Here is a 12,267-nt window from a genome sequence, read left to right as displayed (position 1 = left end):
TTAAAATATTGGAAATCGATACTTTTTACCGCTGACCCCATGCGACGCAATCTTATTTTATGTATATCAAGTTAAAAAATTTGTACGCTGTTGTCTGGTTGGAACCAAAAGATTCTGTAATCAAAGTACTATTAAAATGTATAATCGATGAATTTTTGGCTCGTCTTAAAATATTAGAAATCGATACTTTTTTGACGCGGACCCTGTGCGACGCATACTTATTTTATGTTAATCGTATTAAAAAATTTGTACGCTGGTGTCTGCATGGTACCAAAAGATTCTTTAGTCAATGTACTATTAAAATGTATAATCGATGAATTTTTGGCTCGTCTTAAAATATTGGAAATCGATACTTTTTACCGCTGACCCCATCCGACGCAATCTTATTTTATGTATATCAAGTTAAAAAATTTGTACGCTGTTGTCTGGTTGGAACCAAAAGATTCTGTAATCAATGTACTATTATAATGTATAATCGATGAATTTTTGGCTCGTCTTAAAATATTGGAAATCGATAATTTTTACCGCTGACCCTATGCGACGCAACATTATTTTAAGTATATCAAGTTAAAAAATTTGTACGCTGGTGTCTGTTTTGTAACAAATGATTCTGTAATTAATGTACTATTAAAATGTATAATCGATGAATTTTTGGCTCGTCTTAAAATATTAGAAATTGATACTTTTTTGACGCGGACCCTGTGCGACGCATCATTAATTTATGTATAGCAAATGAAAAAGTTTGTACGCTGTTGTCTGCTTGGTACCAAATGATTCTGTAATCAATGTACTATTAAAATGTATAATGGATGAATTTTTGGCTCGTCTTTAAATATTAGAAATCGATACTTTTTTACCACTGACCCTATGCGACGCAACCTTATTTTAAATATATCAAGTAAAAAAATTTGTACGCTGGTGTCTGTTTGGTACCAAATAATTCTGTAATCAATGTATTATTAAAATGTATAATCGATGAATTTTTGGCTCGTCTTAAATATTAGAAATCGATACTTTTTTGACGCGGACTCTGTGCGACGCATCCTTATTTTATTTTTATCGTATTAAAAAATTTGTACGCTGGTGTCTGTTTCGTACCAAATGATTCTGTAATCAATGTACTATTAAAATGTATAATCGATGAATTTTTGGCTCGTCCTAAAATATTAGAAATCGATACTTTTTTACCGCTGATCCCATGCGACGCAATCTTATTTTATGTATATCAAGTTAAAAAATTTGTACGCTGTTGTCTGGTTGGAACCAAAAGATTCTGTAATCAATGTACTATTAAAATGTATAATCGATGAATTTTTGGCTCGTCTTAAAATATTGCAAATCGATACTTTTTACCGCTGACCCTATGCGACGCAACCTTAATTTAAATTTAATAAGTAAAAAAATTTGTACGCTGGCGTCTGTTTGGTACCAAAAGATTCTTTAGTCAATGTACTATTAAAATGTATAATCGATGAATTTTTGGCTCGTCTTAAAATATTGGAAATCGATACTTTTTACCGCTGACCCCATGCAACGCAATCTTATTTTATGTATATCTAGTTAAAAAATTTGTACGCTGTTGTCTGGTTGGAACCAAAAGATTCTGTAATCAATGTACTATTAAAATGTATAATGGATGAATTTTTGGCTCGTCTTTAAATATTAGAAATCGATACTTTTTTACCACTGACCCTATGCGACGCAACCTTATTTTAAGTATATCAAGTAAAAAAATTTGTACGCTGGTGTCTGTTTGGTACCAAATAATTCTGTAATCAATGTATTATTAAAATGTATAATCGATGAATTTTTGGCTCGTCTTAAAATATTGGAAATCGATACTTTTTACCGCTGACCCCATGCGACGCAATCTTATTTTATGTATATCAAGTTAAAAAATTTGTACGCTGTTGTCTGGTTGGAACCAAAAGATTCTGTAATCAATGTACTATTATAATGTATAATCGATGAATTTTTGGCTCGTCTTAAAATATTGGAAATCGATAATTTTTACCGCTGACCCTATGCGACGCAACATTATTTTAAGTATATCAAGTTAAAAAATTTGTACGCTGGTGTCTGTTTTGTAACAAATGATTCTGTAATTAATGTACTATTAAAATGTATAATCGATGAATTTTTGGCTCGTCTTAAATATTAGAAATCGATACTTTTTTGACGCGGACTCTGTGCGACGCATCCTTATTTTATTTTTATCGTATTAAAAAATTTGTACGCTGGTGTCTGTTTCGTACCAAATGATTCTGTAATCAATGTACTATTAAAATGTATAATCGATGAATTTTTGGCTCGTCCTAAAATATTAGAAATCGATACTTTTTTACCGCTGATCCCATGCGACGCAATCTTATTTTATGTATATCAAGTTAAAAAATTTGTACGCTGTTGTCTGGTTGGAACCAAAAGATTCTGTAATCAATGTACTATTAAAATGTATAATCGATGAATTTTTGGCTCGTTTTAAAATATTGCAAATCGATACTTTTTACCGCTGACCCTATGCGACGCAACCTTAATTTAAATTTAATAAGTAAAAAAATTTGTACGCTGGCGTCTGTTTGGTACCAAAAGATTCTTTAGTCAATGTACTATTAAAATGTATAATCGATGAATTTTTGGCTCGTCTTAAAATATTGGAAATCGATACTTTTTACCGCTGACCCCATGCGACGCAATCTTATTTTATGTATATCAAGTTAAAAAATTTGTACGCTGGTGTCTGTTTGGTACCAAATGATTCTGTAATCAATGTACTATTAAAATGTATAATCGATGAATTTTTGGCTCGTCTTAAAATATTAGAAATCCATACTTTTTTACCGCTGATCCCATGCGACGCAATCTTATTTTATGTATATCAAGTTAAAAAATTTGTACGCTGGTGTCTGTTTGGTACCAAATGATTCTGTAATCAATGTACTATTAAAATGTATAATCGATGAATTTTTGGCTCGTCTTAAAATATTGGAAATCGATACTTTTTACCGCTGACCCCATGCGACGCAATCTTATTTTATGTATATCAAGTTAAAAAATTTGTACGCTGTTGTCTGGTTGGAACCAAAAGATTCTGTAATCAATGTACTATTAAAATGTATAATCGATGAATTTTTGGCTCGTCTTAAAATATTAGAAATCGATACTTTTTACCGCTGACCCTATGCGACGCAACCTTATTTTAAATTTATCAAGTAAAAAAATTTGTACGCTGGCGTCTGTTTGGTACCAAATGATTCTGTAATCAATGTACTATTAAAATGTATAATCGATGAATTTTTGGCTCGTCTTAAAACATTGGAAATCGATACTTTTTACCGCTGACCCCATGCGACGCAATCTTATTTTATGTATATCAAGTTAAAAAATTTGTACGCTGTTGTCTGGTTGGAACCAAAAGATTCTGTAATCAATGTACTATTATAATGTATAATCGATGAATTTTTGGCTCGTCTTGAAATATTGGAAATCGATAATTTTTACCGCTGACCCTATGCGACGCAACATTATTTTAAGTATATCAAGTTAAAAAATTTGTACGCTGGTGTCTGTTTTGTAACAAATGATTCTGTAATTAATGTACTATTAAAATGTATAATCGATGAATTTTTGGCTCGTCTTAAAATATTAGAAATTGATACTTTTTTGACGCGGACCCTGTGCGACGCATCATTAATTTATGTATAGCAAATGAAAAAGTTTGTACGCTGTTGTCTGCTTGGTACCAAATGATTCTGTAATCAATGTACTATTAAAATGTATAATGGATGAATTTTTGGCTCGTCTTTAAATATTAGAAATCGATACTTTTTTACCACTGACCCTATGCGACGCAACCTTATTTTAAGTATATCAAGTAAAAAAATTTGTACGCTGGTGTCTGTTTGGTACCAAATAATTCTGTAATCAATGTATTATTAAAATGTATAATCGATGAATTTTTGGCTCGTCTTAAATATTAGAAATCGATACTTTTTTGACGCGGACTCTGTGCGACGCATCCTTATTTTATTTTTATCGTATTAAAAAATTTGTACGCTGGTGTCTGTTTCGTACCAAATGATTCTGTAATCAATGTACTATTAAAATGTATAATCGATGAATTTTTGGCTCGTCCTAAAATATTAGAAATCGATACTTTTTTACCGCTGATCCCATGCGACGCAATCTTATTTTATGTATATCAAGTTAAAAAATTTGTACGCTGTTGTCTGGTTGGAACCAAAAGATTCTGTAATCAATGTACTATTAAAATGTATAATCGATGAATTTTTGGCTCGTCTTAAAATATTGCAAATCGATACTTTTTACCGCTGACCCTATGCGACGCAACCTTAATTTAAATTTAATAAGTAAAAAAATTTGTACGCTGGCGTCTGTTTGGTACCAAAAGATTCTTTAGTCAATGTACTATTAAAATGTATAATCGATGAATTTTTGGCTCGTCTTAAAATATTGGAAATCGATACTTTTTACCGCTGACCCCATGCGACGCAATCTTATTTTATGTATATCAAGTTAAAAAATTTGTACGCTGGTGTCTGTTTGGTACCAAATGATTCTGTAATCAATGTACTATTAAAATGTATAATCGATGAATTTTTGGCTCGTCTTAAAATATTAGAAATCCATACTTTTTTACCGCTGATCCCATGCGACGCAATCTTATTTTATGTATATCAAGTTAAAAAATTTGTACGCTGGTGTCTGTTTGGTACCAAATGATTCTGTAATCAATGTACTATTAAAATGTATAATCGATGAATTTTTGGCTCGTCTTTAAATATTAGAAATCGATACTTTTTTACCACTGACCCTATGCGACGCAACCTTATTTTAAGTATATCAAGTAAAAAAATTTGTACGCTGGTGTCTGTTTGGTACCAAATAATTCTGTAATCAATGTATTATTAAAATGTATAATCGATGAATTTTTGGCTCGTCCTAAAATATTAGAAATCGATACTTTTTTACCCATGCGACGCAATCTTATTTTATGTATATCAAGTTAAAAAATTTGTACGCTGTTGTCTGGTTGGAACCAAAAGATTCTGTAATCAATGTACTATTAAAATGTATAATCGATGAATTTTTGGCTCGTCTTAAAATATTGCAAATCGATAATTTTTACCGCTGACCCTATGCGACGCAACATTATTTTAAGTATATCAAGTTAAAAAATTTGTACGCTGGTGTCTGTTTTGTAACAAATGATTCTGTAATCAATGTACTATTAAAATGTATAATCGATGAATTTTTGGCTCATCTTAAAATATTAGAAATCGATACTTTTTTACCGCTGACCCTGTGCGACGCATCGTTATTTTATGTTTACCGTATTAAAAAATTTGTACGCTGGTGTCTGTTTTGTACCAAATGATTCTGTAATCAATGTACTATTAAAATGTATAATCGATGAATTTTTGGCTCGTCTTAAAATATTGGAAATCGATACTTTTTACCGCTGACCCTATGCGACACAACATTATTTTATGTATATCAAGTTAAAAAATTTGTACGTTGGTGTCTGTTTGGTACCAAATGATTCTGTAATCAATGTACTATTAAAATGTATAATCGATGAATTTTTGGCTCGTCTTAAAATATTAGAAATCGATACTTTTTTACCGCTGACCCTGTGCGACGCATCGTTATTTTATGTTTATCGTATTAAAAAATTTGTACGCTGGTGTCTGTTTTGTACCAAATGATTCTGTAATCAATGTACTATTAAAATGTATAATCGATGAATTTTTGGCTCGTCTTAAAATATTAGAAATCCATACTTTTTTACCGCTGATCCCATGCGACGCAATCTTATTTTATGTATATCAAGTTAAAAAATTTGTACGCTGGTGTCTGTTTGGTACCAAATGATTCTGTAATCAATGTACTATTAAAATGTATAATCGATGAATTTTTGGCTCGTCTTTAAATATTAGAAATCGATACTTTTTTACCACTGACCCTATGCGACGCAACCTTATTTTAAGTATATCAAGTAAAAAAATTTGTACGCTGGTGTCTGTTTGGTACCAAATAATTCTGTAATCAATGTACTATTAAAATGTATAATCGATGAATTTTTGGCTCGTCTTAAAATATTGGAAATCGATACTTTTTACCGCTGACCCCATGCGACGCAATCTTATTTTATGTATATCAAGTTAAAAAATTTGTACGCTGTTGTCTGGTTGGAACCAAAAGATTCTGTAATCAAAGTACTATTAAAATGTATAATCGATGAATTTTTGGCTCGTCTTAAAATATTAGAAATCGATACTTTTTTGACGCGGACCCTGTGCGACGCATACTTATTTTATGTTTATCGTATTAAAAAATTTGTACGCTGGTGTCTGCATGGTACCAAAAGATTCTTTAGTCAATGTACTATTAAAATGTATAATCGATGAATTTTTGGCTCGTCTTAAAATATTGGAAATCGATACTTTTTACCGCTGACCCCATCCGACGCAATCTTATTTTATGTATATCAAGTTAAAAAATTTGTACGCTGTTGTCTGGTTGGAACCAAAAGATTCTGTAATCAATGTACTATTATAATGTATAATCGATGAATTTTTGGCTCGTCTTGAAATATTGGAAATCGATAATTTTTACCGCTGACCCTATGCGACGCAACATTATTTTAAGTATATCAAGTTAAAAAATTTGTACGCTGGTGTCTGTTTTGTAACAAATGATTCTGTAATCAATGTACTATTAAAATGTATAATCGATGAATTTTTGGCTCGTCTTAAAATATTAGAAATCGATACTTTTTTGACGCGGACCCTGTGCGACGCATCCTTATTTTATTTTTATCGTATTAAAAAATTTGTACGCTGGTGTCTGTTTCGTACCAAATGATTCTGTAATCAATGTACTATTAAAATGTATAATCGATGAATTTTTGGCTCGTCTTAAAATATTGGAAATCGATACTTTTTACCGCTGACCCCATCCGACGCAATCTTATTTTATGTATATCAAGTTAAAAAATTTGTACGCTGTTGTCTGGTTGGAACCAAAAGATTCTGTAATCAATGTACTATTATAATGTATAATCGATGAATTTTTGGCTCGTCTTAAAATATTGGAAATCGATAATTTTTACCGCTGACCCTATGCGACGCAACATTATTTTAAGTATATCAAGTTAAAAAATTTGTACGCTGGTGTCTGTTTTGTACCAAATGATTCTGTAATCAATGTACTATTAAAATATATAATCGATGAATTTTTGGCTCGTCTTTAAATATTAGAAATCGATACTTTTTTACCGCTGATCCCATGCGACGCAATCTTATTTTATGTATATCAAGTTAAAAAATTTGTACGCTGTTGTCTGGTTGGAACCAAAAGATTCTGTAATCAATGTACTATTAAAATGTATAATCGATGAATTTTTGGCTCGTCTTAAAATATTGGAAATCGATACTTTTTACCGCTGACCCTATGCGACACAACATTATTTTATGTATATCAAGTTAAAAAATTTGTACGTTGGTGTCTGTTTGGTACCAAATGATTCTGTAATCAATGTACTATTAAAATGTATAATCGATGAATTTTTGGCTCGTCTTAAAATATTAGAAATCCATACTTTTTTACCGCTGATCCCATGCGACGCAATCTTATTTTATGTATATCAAGTTAAAAAATTTGTACGCTGGTGTCTGTTTGGTACCAAAAGATTCTGTAATCAATGTACTATTAAAATGTATAATCGATGAATTTTTGGCTCGTCTTAAAATATTGGAAATCGATACTTTTTACCGCTGACCCTATGCGACACAACATTATTTTATGTATATCAAGTTAAAAAATTTGTACGTTGGTGTCTGTTTGGTACCAAATGATTCTGTAATCAATGTACTATTAAAATGTATAATCGATGAATTTTTGGCTCGTCTTAAAATATTAGAAATCCATACTTTTTTACCGCTGATCCCATGCGACGCAATCTTATTTTATGTATATCAAGTTAAAAAATTTGTACGCTGGTGTCTGTTTGGTACCAAAAGATTCTGTAATCAATGTACTATTAAAATGTATAATCGATGAATTTTTGGCTCGTCTTAAAATATTGGAAATCGATACTTTTTACCGCTGACCCTATGCGACACAACATTATTTTATGTATATCAAGTTAAAAAATTTGTACGTTGGTGTCTGTTTGGTACCAAATGATTCTGTAATCAATGTACTATTAAAATGTATAATCGATGAATTTTTGGCTCGTCTTAAAATATTAGAAATCCATACTTTTTTACCGCTGATCCCATGCGACGCAATCTTATTTTATGTATATCAAGTTAAAAAATTTGTACGCTGGTGTCTGTTTGGTACCAAAAGATTCTGTAATCAATGTACTATTAAAATGTATAATCGATGAATTTTTGGCTCGTCTTAAAATATTGGATATCGATACTTTTTACCGCTGACCCTGTGCGACGCATTCTTATTTTATGTTTATCGTATTAAAAAATTTGTATGCTGGTGTCTGCATGGTACCAAAAGATTCTGTAATCAATGTACTATTAAAATGTATAATCGATGAATTTTTGGCTCGTCTTAAAATATTAGAAATGGATACTTTTTTGCAGCTGACCCTATCCGACGCACCCTTATTTTATGTGTATCATATTAAAAAATTTGTACGCTGGTGTCTGCATGGTACCAAAAGATGAAAAGATAAATATTATAATTGTTGTATAACATGTAATTAACGTACAAGCTGTGGATCGAGAATGCGCTACGGATAATTCGAAACATCATTCTATCTTTGTTCCATATTAGTAGCACATTCTCGACCGTAGCTTATATGTATAGTTGAAGGAAATAAATGGCGCGCGCGAAGCTCGCGCTTTGTAATGTTCTAGTTAATTAAAACAAAGATCCGCATGCTGACCCCCGAATATGTTAATTTGGTTTAAATATAAAACAATCTACAGTTACATTGAAAAATTTACAAAATAACAGTTTAATTCACTACTATCTAACAATAAGATAAAACAAGAATACAAACTTTCCTTTTACATAAATGTTATGGTGCTTAAATTATCTAGTACCCTTGAATATACTTATCTGATTAATGTTATATAAGCATGTTAATCTTGTGATAGAAATTTTGATTAATTCGACGTGATTGTAAATATAATCATTTACGAAAATGAGTTCAATAAATTTAAATGTGATAGTTAAAACTTACTTAGTTGTTCTGTATAAGCACACACATATTCTTTTCTTTGTTCTATACAGATTTTACAAACTTCATTTCATTAATAATGTAATGGATATGTAACGTCAATAGTAGATATCTCACAAACTGATCACAAAGAGTTGTTATTTACGTAAGGAAAAACGCGGCTCATTACTCGTAAATATAACATCGCATATTATCTGAATGTCTATGTATCTGAATGTCTCTCGCTCTGTGTCAGCTTTCTTTTTGAACGTATTTCAAAGTGAATACGCGATAAGTGACGCGATTAGGAGTAAATATTTCAGTAAATTCTCAGCGACAAGTTATCAGATCGTCTTTGACAATATTTTTTTGCTATGCTCTAATAATACAAAATGTCTTTCTACGACAATCGTTACTATTATCCGAATAAAATGTTTCTGTCCCTTATCGGCCAATGGCCATTTCAATCGCGATTGGAGGGTAACGTGATGCTCGCCATTACATTATTGTTCACTTGCAGTTTGACGGCATTAGAGGTGTTTGAAATACATCATGATATAAACAATAGTGATAAGAGTTAGAACTAAAACTGATTGTCTGTTCTCGATACGCTGTAGTTGTTGGGCCTAATAACCGGAATAACGAATCTGAACATTATCATGCAGAATGTATCGCCATTATTGGTCAACAGCTTCGTTTTCACAAAATTAATCAACTCTATCTGTAATAAGTATAAAGTTCGTACGTTACATTTTGTCGCGTGAAGTTAATCGAATCGTTCTGTGATTATAAACTGAACGATTTCTTCGAGCTGCAGATGAAACATCTTCTAGAGAACATCGAACAGACGTGGAAGATAACAAAAATCGGACCAGAGAATGAAATATTACGGAGTTACGCAGAGCAAAGCAGGACATTAACGTTAAAATATGCACGTAAGTAATTTTAAATTTATGACAATATAGAATTTTCGTCGTATCTGCTGACTACCGAATATATAATATATAGAAATTCGATATTACTTCTTTTAATATTATCATTGATTTTTGCTGAGTACATATTAAGCATATTATGCCTAGATAGCTCCCATTAGCATTTCATACTCAAAAAATAAGTTATACTTTTGTTTCTATTAAATTAATATAATTTTTAAAATAAAATATAAAGAAAGAAATGATTTTAATTGCTATTTCATTGTCAGTTGTGCTATATTTTATGTGGATCTCTTACTCGACGATGCCATTAGTCATCAAAGGCATACACTCACTTTTACCTACAAATGAAACCTATGAGATTAGATATCTATTCCGTTTAGAACACGTTCTCGATGTAGACAAGTATCTCAACCTCTTGATGCTTCATGCAATTATTAGTGTATTTTTCATAGTATCGCTACCGATAGGTATCGACGGCATGTTTATACTTTGCATCCAACATATAACTGCATTATTCGAAATTATACGGTAATTATATGCTCATCAATAAAGTTACAGCATGTAAAAAGTGCATACAAACGAAATTATCTTTTTGTTAAATAGCTATAACTTGAAAGATATACGAGGCTCGGATATCGTGATGCTCGAACCGGATATAGCCGACGATGAAGCGTATCATATCATAATTAGATGCATCAAATCCTATAAACATGCTGTAAAGTTAGTGTCAATTTCTTACTTAGGAATATAAATGCACAGATTGATACGAGAACACAAACAATATTCGTAAAACATTTATGTAACTTTATATATATGTTAAATTATACATATTTATAAACAAACTAACACTAACATATTTGCTTCATTGTTTTACGCGAAGACTTTCCGATCTTTTATCATCTATCTACGCGACATGCAATTTTTTCTTATTAGGAAATGTAATAATATCTTTAAGCTTCAGTGCGGCTGAGGTAAATATCACATATAAATCTAAAAACTTTAGATAATACTTTTCTTTCACTTTTAAAATATCTAATAAAGTCGTATATTATTTAAGATACTAATGGTGAAGAATCAATTCGACGAAGTTATCCGAATGATTGCCTCTAATGTTGCGCAATTAACGCACATTTTTTCTTTGAGTTTGATATCTCAAAAATTGATCGATCGCAGCAGTGAACTTCAAGAAGCTATGTACGTACAAGTTGATCAATAATATTTATAATACTGAAACATGCAGTGCACCAAATTCTTATATTATTAAACTAATTTAGAGAAAAAAATATATGGAAAAATAGAAATCTTTTATAATGCATTTCCTATAATCTTGTTATATTAATATATGTTATTTTAAATATTTAAACAATCATTTATTTTAACAATTTAAGATTCAATATTATAATTTTGCAATATTATAATTAAGTAAACAAAATTATACAAGTTCTGTCGAATTAACAGTTATAGTTGTAATTGGTACGAAGTTTCATTGAGATCTAGACAATTGCTAAGATTCACGTTAATGCGAACTCTCAAACCGTGCCAAATAAAGGCTGGCAAGTTACATGTGATGTCACTGCAGAATTTTAGCTCGGTAGGTACGAATAAAATATTATTTTTGTGATTATTTTTGATAAATAAAAAATATTACTGTAATATTATTTACAGATCTTACAAGTATCTATATCTTATTTTACGATGCTCACATCAATACAATAATAATCATATATAATCGTTCATAATAAAAATCTAGTAACAGTCACCTAGAACATAGTAACTACTAGCTTCTATTATTAATATAATAAATAAATTAAACACACTGTAATAATGCATTATAATCTGATAATTTCTAAAAGCATTAATTTTTATATTGTTCTCTTTAATAAAAATGTTATTTTATGCTAATTAATTTCAATATAACCAAAAATAAATATATTATAAATATAAATATGTTATCTCTCACCATTTTGTGTTGTTGCAATTATTATAATATAATTATTATTGCAATATTGCAATATTTGAAACAATTTACGAGAAATGAATAAATGTAAAAGAGTCAATATATAATATTTTTATGTTAAACGTATGAGTAAAATAAATAATATTACGACATTAATTAAGACGCGA

General features: G+C 30.4%; 1 protein-coding gene across 2 annotated transcripts; it reads left to right on the top strand.

The window, feature by feature from the left end:
- Positions 1–9,509: 9,509 nt before the first annotated feature.
- Positions 9,510–11,943, top strand: LOC145944818 (odorant receptor 43a-like). Of its 2 annotated transcripts, none has more exons than XM_083053383.1 (9): positions 9,510–9,744; positions 9,826–9,945; positions 10,026–10,143; positions 10,596–10,671; positions 10,747–10,863; positions 11,024–11,114; positions 11,201–11,337; positions 11,602–11,734; positions 11,809–11,943. In XM_083053383.1, exons 1-9 carry the CDS (start codon positions 9,601–9,603, stop codon positions 11,857–11,859), a joined length of 987 nt encoding a protein of 328 aa, XP_082909509.1. In that variant the 5' UTR covers positions 9,510–9,600; the 3' UTR covers positions 11,860–11,943. The 2 variants fall into 2 exon arrangements, with proteins under 2 accessions (XP_082909509.1, XP_082909508.1); XM_083053382.1 differs by having other exon boundaries at positions 10,410–10,671.
- Positions 11,944–12,267: the final 324 nt, after the last annotated feature.

Source organism: Prenolepis imparis, unplaced genomic scaffold (assembly GCF_030444845.1).
Source record: "Prenolepis imparis isolate NDT839.2.m4 unplaced genomic scaffold, iyPreImpa1.0 SCAF_13, whole genome shotgun sequence".
Lineage (NCBI taxonomy): Eukaryota > Metazoa > Arthropoda > Insecta > Hymenoptera > Formicidae > Prenolepis > Prenolepis imparis.
The sequence above is the reverse complement of the archived record's forward strand: the minus strand, read 5'-3'. Positions and strand labels throughout refer to the sequence as shown.

Bases quoted from the DNA above. Each gene is read 5' to 3' on its own strand.
- LOC145944818 (XM_083053382.1), top strand. From the start codon at position 9,601: ATGTCTTTCTACGACAATCGTTACTATTATCCGAATAAAATGTTTCTG. The intron at 10,672-10,746 runs GTAATTATATGC...TTTGTTAAATAG, and splicing joins GCATTATTCGAAATTATACG to CTATAACTTGAAAGATATAC. The intron at 11,735-11,808 runs GTAGGTACGAAT...TATTATTTACAG, and splicing joins CACTGCAGAATTTTAGCTCG to ATCTTACAAGTATCTATATC.